This window comes from Pinus tabuliformis, chromosome 4_1 (assembly GCF_031772625.1).
Source record: "Pinus tabuliformis cultivar Carrire ecotype Pingquan chromosome 4_1, CPIR1, whole genome shotgun sequence".
In the NCBI taxonomy this organism is placed as follows: domain Eukaryota; kingdom Viridiplantae; phylum Streptophyta; class Pinopsida; order Pinales; family Pinaceae; genus Pinus; species Pinus tabuliformis.
The window spans coordinates 220,573,860-220,597,879 of NC_142303.1; the positions used below are offsets into that span (position 1 = coordinate 220,573,860).

Sequence of the window (24,020 nt, forward strand, 5' to 3'; positions counted from 1 at the left end):
ATGATCCTCGTCGGAGTGAAGGATCATATAGTTTGTCACATCGTTGGCAAAGATACTTCCAAGGAGATGTGGAATTCTTTGTCGACGCTATATCAGGGATCTTTCGAGCAGTGGAAGATGTACTTGTCGTAGAAGATGAGATCTATGTAGATGCAGAAGGGGGAACACATTGATCCGTTCCTCACTAAACTTCAGGAGACCCGAGATGAGCTAGCAACTGTGGGGTCAACACCTCAAGGTTTTGAGATGGTAAGATTGGCCCTAAATTTAGTATCTGAGGAGTGGCAAGTTTTTGTTCAGAGCATCCTGGGTAGGGCGACTTTGCCAAACTGGGATGGAATGTGGGTAGCTCTTAAACAAGAGGAGTTGAGGAGAGACTTTGTTAAGTGTAAACTTGACAAAAGTAGCAACAGTCAGTCAAAGGCCAAGGAGGAAGAAGAGAATGCAACCCTTGCATCCAAGGGGCAGCAGAGCAACGAAAGAAGAAGAAAGATGTTTTGAAGATCAAATGCTTCAGGTGTGGTGAATTCGGTCACTACGCAACAATGTCCTCTCAGGAAGTAGGACAAAGATGAGAAGCATGATCTGAAGGTTGCAGCCACGAAGATTGAGGAGGAGTTCGCTATGACAGCCTAGGCATCTCCAAGAGGGAGGTGGGGTGATCTAGAGCTATAATTCGAAAGGACTGCAGTTGGGAAGGATCCTTGAGGAGTCCACCTCTTAGTTCAATACCTTGCTATGGGAGCCTAGATTAGTAGTAGTAGGATGGACTGGGTGAGTTGATGCAAAGGAGTGTCAGATTGACATGCAGTGGCTAGGAGCGCCAGAGACTGAGCAACGTAGAGCAACGCTGGCAGCAGTGTAGTTGGCATATAGCAGAAGTTAGCAGCAACGCAGAGGCTTCAGAGGGTCAATGTAGAGACTAGCAGTAGTCAGAACTCTAGCAACAAGATGCATCATACTGAACACTTGTTCAGTAATTTGGGATGCTTTTCTGTTGCTAATGTAGTAGTAGCAACAATTGGAGAAGGTTGCAGTGTAGATGCAGTATTGGCAGTGGCAGTGCCAGCAGCAGCACGGATGCAGAATTGAGAGGGAGTTGCAGTACAGATGCAGTGTTGATAGTGGCAGGGTCAGTAGCAGTACAGATGCAACATTTGTGCAGTAGTTGGTGGGTAGGATGTTAGACATCAGTAGCGCAGAAGGAGATGTTATAGAATAGAGTGATGCTTCAGCAGGTTGCATTGCTAGAGCACATTCCTCGCTAAGAGGGAGTGTTGATTTCTGGTAGCATCGGATGTGCTCTAAGTCTCAAAATTTGCAGGGAGGCTTAGACACATGCATTCTCCAATACCCAAAAATCGTTTTGGGAAATTCCACACGGAGACAGTTTTATTAAAATAATTAATTATTTTTAATGGGACCCTAAGTCTAAACTTAGGAAATTAAAATAATTAAAGGGTATTAATCTAACTATGGGTGAAACTTCCAGAAGAAGACGGGGATCAAGCCAAAATGATCTAAGCCATTGATTAGAAGTTAATCTTGGTCATTGTTTGTCCAACAAAAAGATATAAGAAGAGGCTTGAGGGGCACTTGGAAAACACATATTGAGTGAAGATTAGAAGATTGATTTTCTGAAGCATAGTAGCTGTCAGAAAGAATTTCGAAGTGATATTTTGCAGTGAGGGGCAGGGATAGTATTCGTTGAGGAGTTTTCCTTGGCCAGAGAGTACAAGGTAGAGAGGACATAAGGACGTCCAGAGAGAGGCTGACGTTGGCCCACGCAGTGGCAACGCAAAGCCTAGAGGGAGATCAATTCCTGCTGAGGAATTTGAGTTTCAGAAGCTGGGGTGTGAGACCGAGAAGCTGAAAATCGAAGTTTCTGGCCAACAAAGGGTCTGAAGGAGGAGCAACGCAGTCCCTAGTAGAAGTGACGCAGAGATTGCATGGGGTTGACGCAGTTCTGTGCAGAAGCTGACGTAGAAGGGACGCAGAGCTTCTATTCCAGTGAGATCAGAGTCGGATTCTTCTAGTGACAGGGTGAGAGCATCTCACTACTTGTTTTGTCGAGTTTCTCTTTGTATAGGATAGCTTGTTGGGTATTCAACGAATTGTACTCATAAGTAATACTACATAATAATAAAACCCTCAACTGCTGCACCGGTTTTCCCACACTGGGTTTTTTCGGGGACATTTGTCCAAAACTAACTGTGTAGATGTGTTGTGTATTTCTTTCTTGTTTAGTTTCTTGTTTCTGCATTTTATTTAAATGGTGAAGGCCGCAGTGTATTAGTTTCAGTGTTTACTGTAGGAAACAATAAATAATTTTGTTCATTAATTAACAAATAGAAGAAACATAATCAGTTGTTGCAGTAGAAATTTGGGCATCCAAATTTTCACACTAGTATTTAATAAAGAACACCAATCCCTCTATATACTTTGATGTTAGTGGCATTGGTTGTCGAACTCCTCTATCATGATTCTACTAAAAATGTACCCATGACTCAAACAAAATCTTGACTTGACATGTTACTTTTTTCTATCTTATGTTAATGCTTTAAGGGTTATATCTATGACAAAAATCCCAATATAGGCAATGATTTTGATAATATGTAGGTATTTGTTGTAGCATGATTTTTTTTGGATGCTAGAGGCCATCTAGAGCTTATTTGTTGATGTATTTTCAGTTTAGGGATGGATCGCACTCAATGCTATTTTGGTTATGTGCAGCCTTACATCCTATATAAATGAGAAATCTTGCTTATTTGTGTATAAATGGTTTAGATTCATATGGATGCACATGTATATACATGTTTTCTTTAAAATTTGAATATTTTATGTGTTTTTTGTCAACTGATTTTTTGGTCCAGTTTTTTTACCGATTTCGACTGGTTCCCAATCCATAAAGTTATTCGGTTCGATCATCGGTTCGGTTCTGATAACATTGGGCACATCCTTTGGGCTTATATGGTGTGGCCAAAAAGTTTTGGAGTACCACAGCTAAAAGAGGGGTAACACAACCAAAATATGCCACATGGGAACCAACAACAATTTTCCCACAATTTCCTCACCTTCAACCTTGATGACAATGCTGCTTTAAAAAGGGTAGGGCATGTTAACCTCCTATTCTAACCACCTTATTTAGATACTTTATTAATGTATGGGGTCACCTTCTTTGAATAAGCTCCATTAAAAAGTTAGTTAATGGTCACTCATTGTAAATAAGGTCCTTTTTGTTAATAAGGGCCAAAGAAATTAGAAGGGGCTCTTATTATAAGAGGGCCCATAGGTAGTTAAGATTCTCTATGGATAGCTATATATTGAGTAGAAGGTTATGTAATGTTTTGTCAAGAATTGTTATTGTATTCGGAGCATTGCTCTTGGAGGTTGCTCTTTGAAGAGGCAAGTGAACATAGCTCTCCATTTTTTTATTATCAGAGAAATCCTTTTTAGGGTTTATCTCTCCTTTTTCTTGTTTTCTTGGGTTTTGCTCTATATTTCATGTGAATTACACTACACAAAACCCCATGAAGGCACCTCACACTCCAAAACCCCATCAAAGCACCCCACACTGCCAAATTCCTCATGTGTAGGATGTAAGCATCAAAAAATTGAGATGTTGATGTAACAGAAGATGACAATCCATAAGCAAATATGTTCTCCTAATAAAATAATAAAAACTGTATGTTGTAAGGAGAAACCATGTGCCAAAACCATCAACTGATTGTTAAAACAATGGACACAAGATGAGGGCAACCTAGCATGCCAGATCTACACTATCTATGGTGTAGTCAACAATCCTCAAAGCATGCACCCTAGGGAAGCTTGTACCAGAAGGATGAGAGCATTACCTCCAGGTTCACAAATCAATGAATTGATAATCCAAGCGAAACATTTAAAAGCTATGCAAACATAACAAGCAAGTAAGCCATCATATCAAGGAGCAATAATCAACTTATAGTACTTAGGAAAACCCTTAATTGATGGGTATCTTTTTCCATCAACGTGACAAGTGTCAATCAAAATTTGTGACCAATTCTATACCAGATCTTCAAAAACCACATGTGCTAAATGCAAGCCTCCAAACAAGAGAGATGATGCCAACAATGTGATAATCTATGAAAAGTGTGCATCAACATAAGCACGTGCACTCCCACCACAACCTGCATGGGCAGTGTTTTCAGTCTGAAATAATCCCCATAGTGTGAAGTGGGGAGGTGAGAAGTTGGCTGTAGAACTTGTAAACCTATTCTTAGGTGTTTTAGCAAAGTTACAGAATGAGAAAATGTGCTTTCCTATTTGGTTTTATCTCACAATTGTTTTTACATTATCCTTTCTTGATCTCTCTTAATTTCTCTTGAAATGTTCCTAGGACTTTTGTGTTTTTCATCTTTTGTTTCCTAAGTAGTGAGTGCAGGTGCTTTAGAAATGTTGAAGCATAATAGAAGTTTTAGTCCCATGAAATGACTAGTTTACTTAGATGTTTATCAATTGGTAACTAAAACTTGTACTGACAATTTGTCTATTGATTCAGGATTCTTAAATCTTGGATATTCCACTCCATTTCTCTCGTTAGGGTCTTCATATATGTATTCCTCTTTAAGTGCTGCTAAGGCTGCAGTTATTGCTGTTGGTGAGGAAATATCTACTTCAGGTCTTCCATCTGCAATCTCTCCTTTGGTTTTTGTCTTCACAGGTTCAGGAAATGGTAAAGAACACTCCGATTTTTTATTCTTTGTAGTGTTTTGGATTTAGTATGTACCCATTCATCCCCTTGTGGGGGATTTCTTATTTTTTATATTTACCCATTCCTTTATGTTCTATTTTCTCATTGAAGTGCGTATTTATTTTCTTTCATTTCCTATTTGCTTTACAGTATCACAGGGTGCACAGGAGATGTTACGCCTTTTACCTCATACTTTTGTGGATCCATCTGAACTTCATAAGCTCGTTGAGTCAACCAAAAATGTATCTTTCTAACTCACATTTGTCATGCATTTCGTTTGGATGATTCTATGATGACATAAAAAAGAGGATGTTATTATTAACTTCTGAAGTCCTTTATAATTGTGATAATGATTAACCCTCGAATGTGTATAGTTGATTTACGACTAAAATAATCATTATAAATAAATGATCAAATTATTCCATCTTTGTAGGATATGAATGTGAAATGATGGGAATGCTAATAGTTTTCGGAAATAAAATGTGGGACTCAAAAGTGCAGCAACAACAGCAAGATAAAGAGTGCCCACGGCATTTCGTAAATGAAAATATAAAATTTTATAGTAAGAAACATAACCAGAAACGGAATCAGAGCCCCGCTTCCAGTGGAAAAATGGCTCGGAAATGAACCGAACGGAAAAGGCCATCTTCTACGGCCGTTCCCGTTTCTAAACGCCATGAATGGTTTCTTGAAGAATTAACCCCTTCGAAGGGTATTTTTGGAATCTGTTCTCGGAAACTGGAAACTATTTTTGGTGGTTGAATCTTGAGACATAGTGCGGACCATTGGGGAAGAGATCCAAAAAGATCCTGCACTGTTAGGAAAAAATTGTACAAGACTCAAAACGACGAATAATAATGTATAGTTAGAAGACACATAGTTCAGTCTACTTTGGGTAAGATATTGGAAATTTCACCAGTCTTCATTCTATTTTAAAACACCAAAGCAAAGAAAGTGCCCTGCTTCTCGTGAAAAAATGGCGGAGAAAAGGAAACGAGATGGACACAGGCCATTTTGTATTGCCATTAGTGTTTCTAAGGGCCAGGAATGGTTTCTCGAAAAAAGTTCCCTTCCTGAAGACGTCTTTGGAAACCGATTAGCGGAAATTCGAAACAATATTTTAATGGTATTTGGAAGCCACCTTATTATTTAACTTTCAATTTACAACATAAAGTAAATAAAAAATTTATTATATACATAAAGACCAAAAACTGAATGTAATTTTATTTTTAAGGATAGATTTGATAAATCGTCGTTATTGGAAATTGAAAATTGAATGAGCTTTTCTGCTGTGAAGTGTACACGCTGGGAAATCCACTGGGCATTTCCCTTCATTTAGAAGATGGTATCTGGGATAAATTAGTGGGTTGCAGTTTTTGATACCTAATCCAGTGGGACATCAAGTGAGGCCTGCATTATTCACAAAAGCAGCCAGCTTATAGATTTAACCCTGTAATCTGCTTGTATTTCACAGCAGTTGACTACTCGAACTAACCAACCAAACTACCAACTAAATTGATAAAGGGTTTATGTTTCATGATATGCTCATTGAATAAGATATTGTTTAGTAAGTACTAAAAGATGCCATTGAAATTTTTTTGGCTGATCATATAGTGGCCCTGAATAATAAAAAAAGAGGGATGAAATTTCTGATGCATTTCAAATTTCATTACGAAACTGGGGGTATTTACATCATTGCGTGTCTCTGTTTTTTTGGCTGATCATATAGTGGCCCTGGATAATAAAAAAACAGGGATGAAATTTCTGATGCATTTCAAATCTCATTACGAAACTGAGGGTATTTACGTCATTGCGTGTCTCTGTTGTAGGTACCAAACTCTTCAAAGGGATCAAAATTCTCCAGACAAAATTTTCAAGTATTTGCTTGCATTGTAACATCCAAGGATATGGTTGCACCCAAGGATCCTTCAAAGCATTTTGATAAAGTAAGTGCCTTTGATTCGTTAACTTGATTATTGCTGTTCCTTTTCTGCACCAGGAGGAAGACATTAGAGCATCGAGTAGATTAGAGTTATGAATGTTCATTTGTGAAAATAACAAAGAAATTGTTTATGTAAAATATTGAGAGAGAAACTAACTTTATTTTACTTATAAGCACTTTATACAGTAATTACTAACCAACTTACATCATTTGAATAACTCAGCATGGTTACCCTATTTTGTCTACTGGTCAAACTCTCGTAGAATTTTGTGGTGATGCAAGGGCATTTAAAAGAAATCTCCGCTCAGACTCTAGGAGTCTTAATTTTATGTTTTGAGTAATAGTCGAATGTTATTTTCGGCTGAAATAAATTAGAGGAAAAAAATAATAACTAGAGATTAGATCTCTTTGTTAATATTAGTTGAGTTATGAGTCAGTTAGTAGTTAGAGAACCAGAAGTCAGTTAGGTTATTGGTGGTTTCGATCTCAGATTTTGGAAAGGAAAAGAAAAAAAGAATCTGGCGATTTTCTGCCCGGGGGAATCTGTGCAAGCAATTTTTTCTGAATAACAATAAAGACTCTACATTCAAAAGTCTAGAGAGTTTAAAAAATCCACGGAAGTAGAGGGCTTGACCACAAAGATCCCTTTGCAGCCTTAAAAACAGATATTGCAACATATTCTTAGCTAGGTGAAGTGCTTATAGTGGGTGATTTCAATTTTGGGACTTCAAGTGAGCAAGCTAGCATTCTTTGTTGTAAAGAGAACTGCAAGTGAGCAAGCTAGCATTTTTTGTTGTAAAGAAGGCTGCGACCCTATTTGGCTTACAGAAGAGAGTAATCATCAGTGGGAAAGAATTTCAGAGGACAAGCGCTGCAATCTCTTTGGTGAACAATTGCTTACTTTATGTGGGGCTTTCAATTTAGTCATTTGTAATGGCTTGACTAGATGGGCAAAGTCCGGTAATTTCACTTGCAATACTTACAATGGAGCAAGTATAGTAGATTATGTGATGTGCTCGCATGGTTTGTGTGAGAAATTGAGGAAGTTTTGATTGGAGATCAACTTTGGGATTTAAAATCAGATTACAAGCCAATTTATTGAAGTTTCTCTTGCACTGGAAATAAGCAATTAGAGTAGAAAACAAAGTGTGTTCAACAAAATCTCTTAAAGGGCAGAATTCTTTTGACTCCAGAAAATTGTAATACCTTCAAAATGATGCTAGAGTGGATCTTTGAGAGGTGAAAATCCCAATTCACGGCTTTCATAGTCAAGAATTAACACATTTAATTCAAAGCACACTTGCAGAGTGCAAAAGAGAAAAACATAAGAAGTTTGAAACAAATTTCTTTCCGGTTAATGCTTGGTTTGACAAGGAATGCAAAAAGGCAAGGAGAATGTGGAAATAGTCAAACAAGGATAACATAAAGCTCAAAGCTTTACAAGCAGATATTAAGAAAGAAAAAGGCCGATTTCATGGTTTCAAGGACAGAAGAACTAATCTTGGGAAAAATAATCCCAAATTATTTTGGAAGGATCCCTAACTGAGAAAGATGCAAACTGAAAATAATATTACAGCTTCTAAATGGTTTGACTATGCAAGAAAACTCTATGAGTAGGATCCCAAGGTTGACCCTCCCCCCTTGGTCAACACTAATATTGAACTCTTCACAGTGCAAGAGGTAGAGATGGGTATCAAGAAGTTGGGTGTTGGAAAAGCAAAAGACTTAGCTAAACTCCAAGTAGAGTATCTAAAGTGGGGCTCAAAGATTCTTGCACCTCACATTACAAAAAATTTCAACAACATCATACAACAGGGGTTCCCCACAGATTGGACAACTAGTCTGGCAATACCTCTTTTCAAGAGTGGTGATGTCAATAATCCCTCCAATTATAGGACCATAATGATAAACCCCTTGTTTGCAAAGTTATTTGGAAGCATGCTAGAAAATAAAATCAGCAAGTGGGCAGAAGAAAGAGATAAGCGTGCTAAAGGGCAAGCAAGTTTTAGACCTAAACATTCCACAATTGATCATTGTATAACTTTAAGGCACATCATTGAAAAATTTTGGGAGAAAAATGAAGAAGTTTTTTGTTGTTTTGTTGATTTCAGAAAAGCGTTTGACACGGTTCCTAGGGATAAGCTTTGGCACAGAATGGAGGAACTTGGGGTTCCTAAACATCATTTGAGAGTAGCGATGCATAGGTTGTATGAAAAGGTGAAAGTCAAAATTAGAACTTCAGTAGGCATTTCTGAAAGTTTTAGAAGTGATATCGGGGTCAAGCAAGGTTACCCATTGTCTCCTACCCTTTTTGGATTATATATCGACAAGCTTGAGGAGTGGTTAAATTCGCAAGGGGGTGATGGTATCCATTTGGGCAAGTTTGTTATAAGGCTTCTTTTGTATGCAAATGACCTTTTTCTGTTTGTTAAATCTGCTCTTGGTTTGCAAGAGCACTTACTATCCCTTGAGCATTTTTGTAGAAGGGTGTGTTGAAGGAAATGTACTAGGTTTAGTCTTCATAAATCTACTTTTGATATTTGTATTTATTCATGAAAAGAAATATTATTTTTATAATATATGTCAATGAGTTTCTTGCTCATTGAAGTAGGTCTAGCACATGTCAAAGTGCTATAGGTGAGTCAGAGTCAAAAGAATTATGTCGAAGACCTTAAGGGCATGTTACATTATGTATAAATATATATTAAAGTCAAAGAGAAAAACCTCCAAGCAAAGTCAAGTCTACTCTTATGCAAAGGCACCATCAAGAAGCTCCTTCAAGCATGCTACACCACCATAGAAACTATCCAAATTCTGCTCAACAAGTCGGCCTACAAACAAGGTGACACGCCGGCCTAAATGGAGGGACAAACCTCTATATATAGAGGCTGTCTACTCCTCTACAACGCATTCAAGGATCTCTGAAATAAGCGCAGACAAGGAGCCGAGATTAGAGTGAGACAAGCTGAAGATAAAGAGCCTCTAGTGCAACGAAGGAGGGAGAAGTCTAAGCGAAGATTGAAGCACTCTTTCTAGGGCAAAATGCAGTCACACGTGCGAGGAAAGGAGGGCTTTTTGTGGACATATCAGCAGGAATATAATAGTCCCATACTTCTCATTGTTTGGGCTTGAAACTTAGGCCTAAAAGGCCTCTCATTGGAGGGAAGAAGAGACTCTCCCATACGAAGGAGAAAGAAACCAAATACACCACGAAACCTCCCACATGTGCGAGGTTTAGGGCTGCAGTGCTGCCACATCAAGTCTGCAATCTTACATGAAGAAGAAGCTCGATTGGTGAAGAGAAGCAAAACATCATCCTATGTGAGTAGGTACATTTAGGATCAAGAAGAAGCATCTCTTCTAGAACTAGCATAAGAGAGCCTACTACCAAGGAGTAGGAGGACGAAGTACCAGAAGAAGTGTCGGGGAATAAGGTGCAGAAAGAAGGAAGGACTTGACTTGTACTTGGAGGATACTCTTGTCTGGGGTCTAGGGTTTGGCATTGATCAATAGAAGCTTCAATAAGAGAAATTCACTCAAGGGTTTTCCTCTCAAGAGAAGAGAGGTTTTGGCCCTGGCAGAGAGCCAACTCTGTGTGTTCTTGTTTTTATGTTTTGGTAGCAGTTTGATGAAGTACACACATATGCACTAATAATAATAATAAGAAGAATAAGGTAATAAGGAAAAGTAAAAATACTCCACAAATTGTTATCAAATAACGAAGAATCACACTACACCTAATTTTCCCTAGATTCTTCAATAGGGTGGGGATGCAATTTAATATTAGCAAAACAAAAGTAGTGGTTTTCTCTAAAAGAAGAAAACATAACCAACATAAGTTCTACTTTGAAGGCAACATTTTGGAAGAATTTGCAGATTACAAATACCTCAAAATTGACTTCAACAAAAATCTAAGTTGGGGTGGCTGTAGAAAGAAAAGAACTTTGGGGGTTGGAAAGCATTTTATGCTTTTCAAAATAGTTGTAGAGAGGCCGAGTTATGGGACTGGAAAACCACTCAAACTCTTTTTGGGCTTCTAGTGATTCCAGTGATTCTCTATGGTTGTGAACTGTGGGCCAACAATACATCCGACATGCAGTGGAAACAAATTGAGAAAATTCAGAAGCGTTTGATTACAAACAAATTCAAAATTAAAAGTGCAGTTCCTTATGCTATCTTGTTAAGTGAAACAGGGGTTGTTCCTATTGAAGCAATTGCTATGGTGCGAGTCATAAGTTATTTAATTTTTTTTGAGCAAATGGAAGAGGGCAGATGGCCTAAGGTTGTCTTTAATAACATATTGTGCAAAAGAAAGAAGACTTGGATGCAACAAAATAACAAATGGTTTAGTAAATGGGGTATTTGCTTGAACACGTGTCCCATAAACAATAAAGAGATAAAAGATTTTGTTATGGATAAGTTCCACAAGCGTACTTGGGATAAGGAGCTAGGGAGAAAGAAAAATTACTATATTGAAGTGTTTAATCCCACTCATAATCATCAACAAAAAGCCTACATAGAGGCCAATATTTCTTGGAGAGCCACAATTCTAGACTAATTCTCATCAACTTCATTGTGAAACAGGGCATTGGAAAAGGCCAAAAAAATTTGGGAGGAAAGAGTATGTATTTTTTTTTCTTCCGGAAAAGTGGAAACAGAAAAGCACTTCATTTTAGAATGTGAGGCGTTCAAAGACAATAGGAAAAGTTATGCAGATATTCTGGCAGCTAGCTCTTGGGATAATCTATTTAGTGAAGGGTTTGTCGAGAAGCTGGGAGTGTTTATTGTGAGGCTTCATAGGAAAATGGTGGAATACATCAACCAGGTGAAGAAGCAATCTGTCCCATAGGCTATCTTTAGCTTCGTGTCGTTAAAATAACTTTCTATCTTTCTTTTCATGTTTCAAAATGTTGTCTTCAGAATCCAAGCTCTGTATTGTGCATCATATATCATATTCGAATTAAAACAAAAGAACTAGACATAATGCTGCTGAGATCTCCATAATCCTGTGAAGTCGTGGATTCTTGCTTTAGGATATCACGACCTTCTAGATATTGTTCCATTGTTTAAACATAGAGTAGGTTCAGGTACACGCTTTTATTGTTTGGAATCGATTTTGAAGTGAGTAGAGCGTTGTCAATGTGAGCTAGTGGGGGTGAATTGAGTTGACATTCACATAATTGAATTTCAATTATAAACCCAGTTCAATTGTTGTTAACAGAGGTTCCAGTTACCTCGTGGCATTTTGGTCACTGTAGCTAAATTCTTGCTACACAAAACAAAACATTATAAACGAGTTTTTCTTTTTGAGAAGAGAAGGTTGCAAATGATTTGTTTTTATTGTATGAAAATGACTAAATCCCAGTGAAAATTTCTATTAGTGACATGAACATGTCTCAGTTTTCACTGAAGAAGAAACTTATATCTTTCACATGTCTCAGTTTTCCCTGAAGAAGAAACTTATATATTTTTCCTGCGCCATTTAGTGGTATCAAAGATAATTTGTAGTTGACAGTAGGGTTATTCCTAAGTGATTGCTGTGTAAGAGATGGCCCTCAGGATCAGAGGAGGTCAAGGTGGACAAGGAAGAGGTTGTCGACGTGTTGCTAATGTAGAAGCGTTGGAAGAGATGAGGATTTTGCAGGAGAGGATGGAGGCTATGGAAGCAACTAGACATCGAGATCCTGAAGTTGGGGATACCAGTGAACCAGAAAAGTGTTGAAGTTGTAACTAGGTTCAGTCTTCATAATCATGATCTTGTAAAGAGTCAAAAAGAAAATTGTTTTTGTCATGTATTATTTAGACATTTTAAAGAAAAGGAAAATTAAATTTTTATGTACCTTTGGTCAAATCCCAACTGCCAAGTTGGCCCTATCTTGAGAGGCATCTTTTTGTACATGGAAACAACTATATAGTGGCATCTCTTCTCCATGATTTGGAACCAATTCGTATCTCTTCTGTGGAGGAAAAATTCTGATATGTCTGGGGCACTTATCTTCTGTGGTATGAAAGATATTTGAGGGACAATCTTCTGTGATGATGTAAGCATTCTGTGGCACTTCTCTGCAATATGCGAGTCTCCTGTAGCACGATACTTCTGTGATATGCGAGTTTCCTATGGCTTTCAAGCGAAGTTCAGAGGATGTTTTCTGTGACTATAGTATATACAAATTTCTTGTCTCTCTAGTTATGCAAATTCTCTCTATGATTACACGAGTTCTGGGTAGAGTTTCTTCTATATGGATATACGAAGTTCTGGGTAGGTTTCTTTCTATAGTCATGCAAAGTTCTCATCTATGGATATATGAAAATTTGAGGCTCATTATCAAGGACGAAATTCAAACTCCTGTTGTAGACAGACATCTGGGATATTATGGATTGATTTGTGGACTCTCTAGTGGAATGACATGTGGCATCTAGTGAACAGACCTGTGGCAGATTTCATATGGATGGAGGGTTGACTTGGCACTTGGGTAATCAGTCTACTGGTCAGTTTATCTATGACTTGGATTTCTCCTGTTGACTAAGATTCTATAAAGAAAGGATTGCTAGGTTTTTCCCTTGTGGGTTTTGCCCTGGCTACTCGCCTAATTTATGGTGTTTCTCGTTTGTTTGTGCATTGTACTTGTATGATTGCTTGATGACCTAATTGAATGAAGTAAATGCTAAATGAAAATCACATGTAATAGTCACAAGTAATTATCTTGATTAGAAATTCTAGATTGTACCTAAATTTCAACATCGTATCAGAGCTAGTTTTGAAGCAGTTCGAATTATCCATGTGTACTGGGATGAATTTCCTAAGAACTAGTGATAAGACCAAGGACAGTAGAGATCTATGTAAGAGGTCCAAATTCTGCATACTTATCTGAGTTATGAACCTCTATGATATTGTTATATTTCTGAAGTACATCTGAGCCTCCTTCTCCCTGTGTTATCTCTGTGGAAGGAGAAGTCTCAAACATCCATCCAAATGGAAGCTCTTGAAGATATTGAGGAAAATGAACGAAGATGCTATAGCTCTTGTGGCACATGACTGAATTTTTGATGCATACAATTTGAGATGAATCTGTAGTGTTGGGCCGAGTCACTTAAAGATATATCTTTGTGAAATTGAGTGTAGAACGAATTCTTTTGTGACATAATTCGAAAGTTTTAATGATCCGAGTTCAGTTCCTAATGGTTATCTGAATTCTATTTGTTATGCTAGGAGAAGTTCCCTAAGGTATGGCTCCGTGAAAGAAACAAGCAAAAACATTGGTGAAATCTGAGTTATCTCTTAAGACAAGTCATCTCTGTGTTGTGTTCTCTCTAATCCAAGATTCACATCCAAGGTAATTGAGGTTAAAGGTCTGAATTTTTCTACTGAAGTTGCTAGAAGGATCACTTTCACTAGCATGTCTTTGAAGTAAACTCACAGTGATGAAGGAAGCTCATTAACAACGAAAATAATTCCTCTATAGTTCAAAGTCTCTCTCTTAACAAGGTATTTGCAGTAGACCAAAGACATAAATGGCATCGTACTAAAAATTTGAAAATGTTGATTTGGGGTAGCATCAGATGTGCTCTAGCCATGAAAATTGGTGGAGAGGCTAAAGCCCATGAGATCTCTAAGACCCAGAAATGGTTTGGGCAGATTCTAACCGGTTTGGGAGATATTAAAATAATTAATATTTTTAATGGAGTTCCTAAGTTTAAACTTAGGAAAAATAAAATATTAATGGGTATTAATATAAAACTGGGTTAGAATGTTCCAAAAGTCATGGATCAAGCCAAATCTAATCTTAGCCATTGATTAGAGATTTAATCTTCGCTGTTGATGGACCAATGAGAAAAGTATAAGAGGAGGCTTGAGGGTCAGTTGGAGAATACACCAGAGTGATCAGTCATTTATTTTGCTAGAGCAGGGTTGCTAAGCAAAAGTGAATCAGTGATCAACAGCGAGGGGCAGTGAATACATTGCAGAGAGGCAAAGTTAGTACCAGAGAGATAGCGTAGAGCCTGAAGAGGTTGACGTAGAGGCAACTGGGTGCTACCTAGAGACAGTTGGGAGTTGCGCAGAGCCAAAAGAGGCCAGCGTGGGTGTTGCAGAGGGTCTAAGGTTTGACACAGAAGCTTCAGTAGCTGCGCAGAGGCTAGTAGAGCTGATGCAGGGCCAAGAGGCAATGTTGGGAGGATTTTCGTGGGGCAGACTGGGTGCTGGTGAGCCGGGAAGGGTGACACAGTCCCTATCAGAGTGACGCAGAGCAGTGGAAGCTGCAATTGTTGCTATGGGATCGTTCATTCGTTGATTGATCAACCGAAATATCTGTCTTCGAGGAGAGTTACTACTGCTGAGGGCATTCTCTGTTGGGTGAGCCATTTCTGGCACCCTGGTTGTATCCAAAAAACTGCATAATAATAAAACCCTCTGAATAGCTGCACCGGTTTTCCCGCATTGGGTTTTTCCAGGGACATTGGTCCAAAAATAACGGTGTCACTTGTGTGCTTGTTTTCTTTCAGTTGATGATTTGTAGATGTTGATATTGTACTTGTGTTTATTTTCAGTATTTACATGGTAAATAACTTGTTAAGTAATTAAACAAGTAGGAAGAAATAAACTAGATAGTATAGGAAGAATTTCTAATGGGTTAAACTTAGAAATTCCAACATGGTATCAGAGCGTGGTTGCAGATCACAGGATAACTGAAGGCATCAACTAGTAGAGTAGTAGTAGAAGATTTAGCTGTCCCGAGTGACAGCGCTGATCCGTGCAGAAGGCGACAGAGGAAGGAGCGACGCAGAGAGACTGCGTCATCAGTCTAGGCTAGAGAGGGCAGCGCAGAGGCTGTGGGAGGCAAAATCAGGCTCACGCAGAGGCCAGGAGGGCTGACCCAGTTGGCTGAGGGGGCTAATTTTCTGGTGCCGGGATAGCGCAGAGCCAAGTGGCTCAATCCTTCAGTTGTTGGGGCATAGGAGGTTGTGGGTAGTTTGCGGAGCGTAGTTGGTGGGGTACTGTGGTCAGAATAGTACCTAATAGGGCAAGACCAAGGTGGAGGAAGTTGCTGCCGAGGCAGATTTCTAGCCAAGGAATCCTGATCAGTGTCAGATGATTGGTGTGGGGCAACTTGACATTGGCAGAGGGATTTCCAGAAGGGAAATCGAGACTTGGAGGGAGTCGAACCGAGGACTTCCAAGCATGAAGTTGAGAGACTCGGAGGAGTTGAAAGAAGAGAAACATAATGGCCGCGAATGGACTGAGAGATCAGGATAGGTTGGATGGAGCATCCAACTTCGTGGTCTGAAAGGCCAGGATCTTGTCCATTCTAGACAGATATCGCATCAAGGACTTCGCCTTGAAAACAATAGAGATCCTAGTTGACCTAGCTGAAAATGAGAATGAGGAGGCAATGGCCAGGCCGAAGTGCATCATCCTTGCTGGGGTCAAGGATCATGTGGTGCCGCATATTGCCGAAAAGGATACGACAAATGAGATGTGGGAGGCCATGAAGAAATTGTACTAGCATACTTCCGTGTAGAGGAAGATGTAAATTGAAAATTAGTTGCGGTCATACCAAAAGCAGAAGGGAGAGCAAATAGATGTCTTCCTCGGTCAATTGAAGGAGATCCGTGACCAGCTGACTTCCATAGGGGCCACGCGGGATCACGAATTGATGGTGAGGACCGCATTGAACGCAGTCTCAGAGGATTGGGAGGTATTTGTCCAGAGCATACTGGGCAAGTCGAGCCTTCCAGATTGGGAGGAACTCTGGGCGGCTCTTCGTCAAGAAGAGATCAAACGGGTGACCAAGGCAGGGAATAGCGGCAAAGGGATCAGAATCAAGGAGGAAGAAGAGGATGCGGCCCTAGCATCTGCGGGGAAGCAGGAGAAGAGAAAGAAGAAGGACCTCTCCAAGGTCAAGTGCTTCCATTTTGGGGAACTGGGTCATTTTGCGAACCAATGTCCTAGGAAGAAGAGTAAGGGAGAGGCTTCTAAGACCAAGGCAACGCCAACGAAGGCGGTGAAAGAAGTCGAGGAGGATGACGATTGTGCCATGAGTACTCATGTGCCACTTGAGAAGAAGTGGGGAGACATCGAGCTGTAGTCAGGAGGACTACAGGCGATGAGGGGCAGGATCCTTGAGGTACCCAACCTCTTGGATTATACCTTGCTACGGGAGCCCCGAAGAGGAGTAGTAGGACTGGCGGATGCAGGTAGAGATAGATGCGGATGGAGCGACAGAGAGTGCTACAGTGTAGGAGTCCTCAGACAATGCGAGGCTAGTAGGCTGCGACTCTGTGAGAGGCACGGGAGTGTTGCACCAGTGCAGGATGGCACAGAGAGGTGTGCAACGATGTGAGATGCAGGGAGTTGTTGTAGCAGTGCAAAGGTCAGTAGAGGGAGCACTTGTTAGCGGTAGAGGGAGCTTCAACATCGGGAGTGTCTCTAGCCTGACAGGGATGTCAGAGTTGGGTGGATTAGTTACTTACTTCTCAGTAATTGAGTTGCAGTGCAGTAGCATGATGCAGTATGATGAGAGGGGATGTAGTGCAGATGCAGTGTTGGGAGAATGGACCAGCAAAAGCACGAATGCAGAGGGAGTTGCTGTACGGATGCAACAATGGCAGTGGTAGGGCCATGGGCAGCAGTACAGGATGCAACAGTGTAGAGGATGTTGGGTGGGGAGGCCTAGTGTCAGCACAGGGACCAGTGCCAGATGATCAGGGTAATGCTTAGCGTGGAGTATTACTAGAGCACAGTTCTCGCTAAAAGGGAATGTTGATTTGGGGTAGCATCAGATGTGCTCTAGCCATGAAAATTGGTGGAGAGGCTAAAGTACATGAGATCTCCAAGACCTAGAAATGGTTTGGGCAGATTCTAACTGGTTTGGGAGATATTAAAATAATTAATATTTTTAATGGAGTTCCTAAGTCTAAACTTAGGAAAAATAACATATTAATGGGTATTAATATAAACTGGGTTAGGATGTTCCAAAAGTTATCGATCAAGCCAAATATAATCTTAGCTGTTGATTAGAGATTTAATCTCGGCTGTTGATGGACCAACAAGAAAAGTATAAGAGGAGGCTTGAGGGTCAGTTGGAGGATACACTAGAGTGATCAATCATTCATTTTGCTAGAGCGGGGTTGCTAAGCAAAAGTGAATCAATAATCAACAACGAGGGGCAGTGAATACATTGCAGAGAGGCAGAGTTAGTACTAGAGAGACAATGCAAAGCTTGGAGAGGTTGACGTAGAGGCAGTTGGGTGCTATGTAGAGGCAGCTAGGAGCTGCGCAGAGCCAGAAGAGGCCAACGTGGGTATCGTAGAGTTTCTAAGGGTTGACGCAGAAGCTTCAGTAGCTGCACAGAGGCTAGCAAAGTTGACGCAGGGCCAAGAGGCAGCGCTAGGAGGATTTTCGTGGGGCAAATTGGGTGCTGGTGAGCCGGGTAGGGTGATGTAGTCCCTATCAGAGTGATGCAGAGCAGTGGAAGCTGCAATTGTTGATGTGGGATCGTGGGATCGTTTGTCCAGTGATTGATCAGCCGAAATATCTGTCTCTGAGGAGAGGTACTATTGTCGAGGGCATTCTCTGTTGGGTGAGCCATTTCTGGCACCCTGGTTGTATCCAGGAAACTGCATAATAATAAAACCCTCTAAATAGCTGCACCGGTTTTTCCGCATTGGGTTTTTTCGGGGACATTGGTCCAAAAATAACGGTGTCACTTGTGTGCTTGTTTTCTTTCAGTGGATGATTTGTAGATGTTGATACTGTACTTGTGTTTATTTTCAGTATTTACATGGTAAATAACTTGTTAAGTAATTAAACAATTAGGAAGAAATAAACCAGATAGTACAAGAAGAATTTCTAACAGGTTAAACTTAGAAATTCCAATAGAAAATATGCTATGAAACTTTTAATTGTTCTCTCCAAAGTCCGAACCATAGGGAGTTAAAAGGAGCATTGAAGTGGAAAGACAGATAAGGTGCTAAGATAAGATGTTTAGAGTTTAGAATGATGTAGTCTATTCCAAGAGGCTAAGATAAAATGTTGTTTCTACTACCAAGCTCTTATTGGTAAAGTCAAGAATGATCATTGATTGATTGAGGACCATGAAGGATTTCATAAAGATTTTAAGGTTTTTGGACATTGAAACATCTAGGGTTTGTAAACCCTAGCAATCAAAAGGGCTTGAATAAGAAAATCTCTTGGGTTTGTGAACAAAACCCTAGGATTAGTCGTTTCCGCTAAAATAAGAAAATCCCTAGGTCTTGAGGAGATGACAAGGTTGATTTACAAGATGGATGTGTGAAGTCTAAGATCAAGAGGGAGCTGTCATCCCACCATAATCTTCAAAAGATAAGTATTCTATATCCCTCTTTTTTGATTATTACTATTATTATTTTACTATTAGTTAGTCTTTTGTCTTTGAATTCTTTTCTTGGTTGTAACTGTTCTTCCATGGCCTCCTCATGAGGATTGTGTTGTAAAATCAAGATAAAGGTTGATTTTCCTTACATGATAATTACTTGTGAACTTTGTTGGCTTATTATCAAATTATTTGTGTTTTCTTTCGTCAAGCCATTATAAAAAATGTAAACATGAAGATCAAAAGAGACAATAGAAACAAGATGTAAGCTCCATGCCAGGCAAAACCCCACAACTTGGGGAAAACCTGAATATTATCCTTCTTATAGAATCAGATCAAAATTGAGACCTTCAAGACCCAAAGACCTAGATCTCCTCCAAGCACCAAGTCAGCCCTTCCAAAACTTTCTTCAATCAAGTTAACATTTACCAAGTCAAATATGGTTAGTCTTCTTCAAGTCAAGATTTGGGTCCTGCAACTATAGGTTTGCAACTCAACTCATCCTTCAATCCTGCAACTACAGGTCTGCAACTCCTCCTTCAATCGTGCAACCACAGGTCTGCAACTCGTCCTTCCATCTGGAATTATAGGTTTGCAACTCATCCTTCAATCTGCAATTACAGGTCTGTAACTCTTCCTTCAAACTTTGGCCTTATTCTCCCATATAAAACTCGCATATCCTTTCCTTTGAAACTCACTTCAAACTTCAGAATATGAACGTTCTTTTTTCTGCCTTTTGGTGGAGGATTCACGCCTATTTATAGCTGTTCTCACATATGAACAAACACATACATTTGAGTGAGTCGACTTGGCCATCTGGAGGGCCAACTTGGTCTTATGAAGGTCAATTTGACTCTTTGATTAAATAAAAATTTCTTTTCCTTTTCTTACAAAGAGTCCAAATGGACTTTGACTCAATTTCAAAATTTTGACTCAATAAATCCCTAAAAACATGAAGAACATGCTTAACATATACCCTTGCTTGAAACAACTAAAATTCTTTTTCTTTATTTACATAAAATACAAATTAATTTGAAGACCGAAACTAGTTACTTTAACACCAGATTGGAGGTTGATGTCAAGGACTACTTATACTTTGGTAGCAGATGGAAGAAGTGGAAGAACAAAGCAAAGCAAGAGGGGACTTTCCAAAATTTCTACTTAAATGATATTATATTACTAGAGGGAGTGGTATGTTTGATCTAGCATGCAACAGCTAGTAGCATGGTAGCAAAATTTGAGAAAGTTCTTCTTGAAAGAGGGAGAGGATTATGTCAGGATGTTTGCCTCAGTTGCTTAGATTTTTGAAGAACATGAAGAAGCCTCATGATTGGAGAGGACCTTATACTTTGGGCTTTAGTAAATGGATCAAGGATGATCCTAGATAATTTGTATCTGACAGAGGGAGTAATAGTGAAGAAAGTATTGTCTTTAGAGAGAGCAATCAAAAAGCCTTGTTTTGACCCCAAAGAAAGCTGACCTCAGATTCCTGGATGTTGGACAGTCAATGTGAGAAGGGGCATCTAGTTTTGGTATGCGGAAAGCATTTGTGATCTAGTGAAGGGAACATATCGGTCTATGGTTGAGCTAAGATGTGTTGCTCAACATGTGTTACCAACATGGTACAGTTGGTCATGAATGTTTTGAGAAGTACAACTACAAACTTAGTTTGGGCTTGTGGAGATTACCTCTCTCATTGAGAGGGAGAGCTGATGAGATGGGTATTCTCCTTGTGTCATATTGACCTTGGTTGGAGAAGTTATCCTTGTGTCATTATGACCTTGGCTAGAGAATGGTTTGAATTAGATAGCATCATGGACTGACGTTCTTTTTGTGTCATGTACTTTAACCTGATTAGGGAGGTTGTCCTTATGTCAAGTACATAGACCTTGGTTGAAGAATGATTTGGTGGACTAAAATTCTTCCTATGTCATATTATAGTGACTTGATTAGCGTTGTAGTCCCTACGTAACTTTGAATTGATTAGGAAGAATGGTCATATGGATAGACATTTTCGTGTATCATTGTGTAATGACTTGATTAGGGTTGTAGTCCCTGTGTCACTTTGACCTGTATAGGAAAATGGTTCGACAAAGGATAGTCATTCTCTTTGTGTCATTGTATAGTAACCTAATTAAGGAGGTTATCCATGTGTCACTTTGACCTGGTTAGAGAGAATGGTCCTAGAGGTTGTAGCCTCCCAACATCATGCTCTGATCTCTTTCTAGAGTGAGCTTGTTTTGCCATACGTTAGGGGTACTGACTGGGTTATAGCCATTAGAGAATTTTGAAGTCTAAAATGGGCCTCAAAGCAAAAATGTACAACCAAAATCAACTTTATAAGAACCAATAGGATTTAATAAGATGATGTCAACCATGGGGGATGATTCATCATTTTTGGAGTAAAAAAGTAAAAAGATTAAAAAGTAAAAAAAATAAAAAAACTATTTTTTTAACAAGTATTTTCAACTTATCTCCCTACTATTTTACTCAACTTTCGAGTGGGAGCACTCAATGGATGTGGAATTTAAATCCCCATCTAAGGAGTACCCATGTTGCATACTTTCGATAGACACTACTACATGAAAAATGAGAAATACATGAAAAATGTGATTGCAATAACGTTTTTTCATGTTGTTAGGGTCCTATGTTATAGGAATCTTGGTCATGTTAGTCTTTCTATTTATCTGAGGTCAACTTGTAAATATCAATCAGGATGACTTGACTATTATGGTTTAAAGAGGTCTAGATTTGGATTAAGTGTCATGTAAAGTTTGTCTATTTTGCTAAAAGTCCAAATGTCTAAACTCATGAGGCTTCATTATTAAAGGTGTAATCATAGGAAGTCATTGGTCACCATGAAAGAGTACAAAAGGATCATGTCATAAAAATCCTTGGTCATCATGAGTTAGTCACCTAAGTCTAGAGGTCAAGTTACATCAAAGCAATCATGATAAAAGATTTTTGCTGCCATGCTTTGTCATCATGGGCACAAATTTGGAGGTTTTTGACTCAGTTTAGATGTCATTTCATGAGAGGTCATGGCTCATGACCTCAGCGAGAGTATAGTGGTCAAAGGATAGTTCACCGCATTTCCTCAAGCGCTACGCTTTCCAGGAGGTGCTGCATATTCATCATTTCCATTTCAAATCACAATCATTGCTATCAATTGCACTCTAGACCATTTTGGGAGATTATTTGAACTTTTATCATCAACCAAGGTCGCTCATTTCCTGTTTATTCGCATTGGAAACCTGTGGTGTGGTTGTGCTAAGGTGCTGCGCAAAGGAGGTGGGAGTGTTGCGTTTCCACACAGTGCTACTTTTCTTGTCAATCTGAAGACCAAATTCCTTTCATAGGTGTAAAATCAAACTAATCTTTGTTCCTTGGTTGTGAATAAATTTTAAATTGCATGCATGGGCCAACTAAAACCGTTCAAAACCTGCAAAAAGAGAAAATTCATCTTCGCCTAATTGCTATGCTACCACACAGTGCTTATATTTTGCACTTTCTCCTAATTGCTATGCTACCACACAATGCTTATATTTTGCATTTCTTTGTTGCCAAGACTGCATTCTCCTCTGCAAAACTTCCAGGTGTAAAGTGTCCTATGTGTTGAAATTGCATTAAAGCCCCTCACCCAAACTGTTGTGCTTGAGAGGTGTTTGAAACCGAATTGCCTTGAGCATTGCGCTTCTCACAAGGCGTTGCGCCTGTCCCTTTAAGTTCTTTGTCAACAGTTAAAAAATTGCAATCTGTTTAGGGTTTTTCTGAAGAAAGTCTGTATTGATTAGTCTCTCATGTGGAGTTTGCTGCTTTTTAATCATCATTAGAGGTTTAACTTGAAAGAGTCCTTATTGTTACTCCTACACTGTTGTACAAAACAAGTTATTTTAAAGCCCTAGACTATTCACTGCTGCTGCAAAAAAAATCATGTCAACTCCAGAGGAAAAGAAGCACAAAAGGATCATGTCATAAAAATCCTTGGTCATCATGAGTTAGTCACCTAAGTCTAGAGGTCAAGTTACATCAAAGCAATCATGACAAAAGATTTTTGCTGCCATGCTTTGTCATCATGGGCACAAATTTGGAGGTTTTTGAGTCAGTTTAGATGTCATTTCATGAGAGGTCATGACTCATGACCTCAGCAAGAGTACAATGGTCAAAGGATAGTTCGTTGCGTTTCCTTAAGCGCAACGCTTTCCAGGAGGTGCTGCGTATTCATCATTTCCATTTCAAATCACAATCATTGCTATCAATTGCACTCTATACCATTTTGGGAGATTATTTGAACTTTTACAGTCAACCAAGATCTCTCATTTCCTGTTTATTCGCATTGGAAACCTGTGGTGTGGTTGTGCTAAGGTGCTGTGCAAAGGAGGTAGGACCGTTGCGTTTCCACACAGTGCTACTTTTCTTGTTAATCTAAAGACCAAATTCCTTTCATAGGTGAAAAATCAAACTAATCTTTGTTCCTTGGTTGTGAATAAGTTTTAAATTGCATGCATGGGCCAACTAAAACTGTTCAAAACCTGCAAAAAGAGAAAATTCATCTTCGCCTAATTGCTATGCTACCACACAGTGCTTATATTTTGCACTTTCTCCTAATTGCTACGCTACCACACAGTGCTTATGTTTTGCATTTCTTTGTTGCCAAGACTGCATTCCCCTTTGCAAAACTTCCAGGTGTAAAGTGTCCTATGTGTTGAAATTGCATTAAAGCCACTCACCCTAACTGTTGTGCTTGAGAGGTGTTTGAAACCGAATTGTCTTGGGCATTTCTCACAAGGCGTTGTGCCTGTCCCTTTAAGTTCTTTGTCAACAGTTAAAAAATTGCAATCTGTTTAGGGCTTTTCGGAAGAAAGTCTGTATTGATTAGTCTCTCGTGTGGAGTTTGTTGCTTTTTAATCATCATTAGAGGTTTAACTTGAAAGAGTCCTTATTGTTACTCCTAAACTATTGTACAAAACAAGTTATTTTAAAGCCCTAGACTATTCAC

At 39.2% G+C, this 24,020-nt stretch overlaps 1 protein-coding gene across 1 annotated transcript in view; it reads left to right on the forward strand.

Annotated features, from left to right (window-relative positions):
• LOC149175031 (lysine-ketoglutarate reductase/saccharopine dehydrogenase bifunctional enzyme) overlaps positions 1–24,020 on the forward strand; it is a 573,325-nt gene that overhangs the window by 33,612 nt on the left and 515,693 nt on the right. The window contains exons 5-7 of the mRNA XM_089419501.1: positions 4,538–4,711; positions 4,880–4,971; positions 6,559–6,675. Of these exons, the coding sequence (XP_089275627.1) occupies positions 4,538–4,711; positions 4,880–4,971; positions 6,559–6,675 (383 nt within the window). The remainder of the gene's footprint in view (positions 1–4,537; positions 4,712–4,879; positions 4,972–6,558; positions 6,676–24,020) is intronic.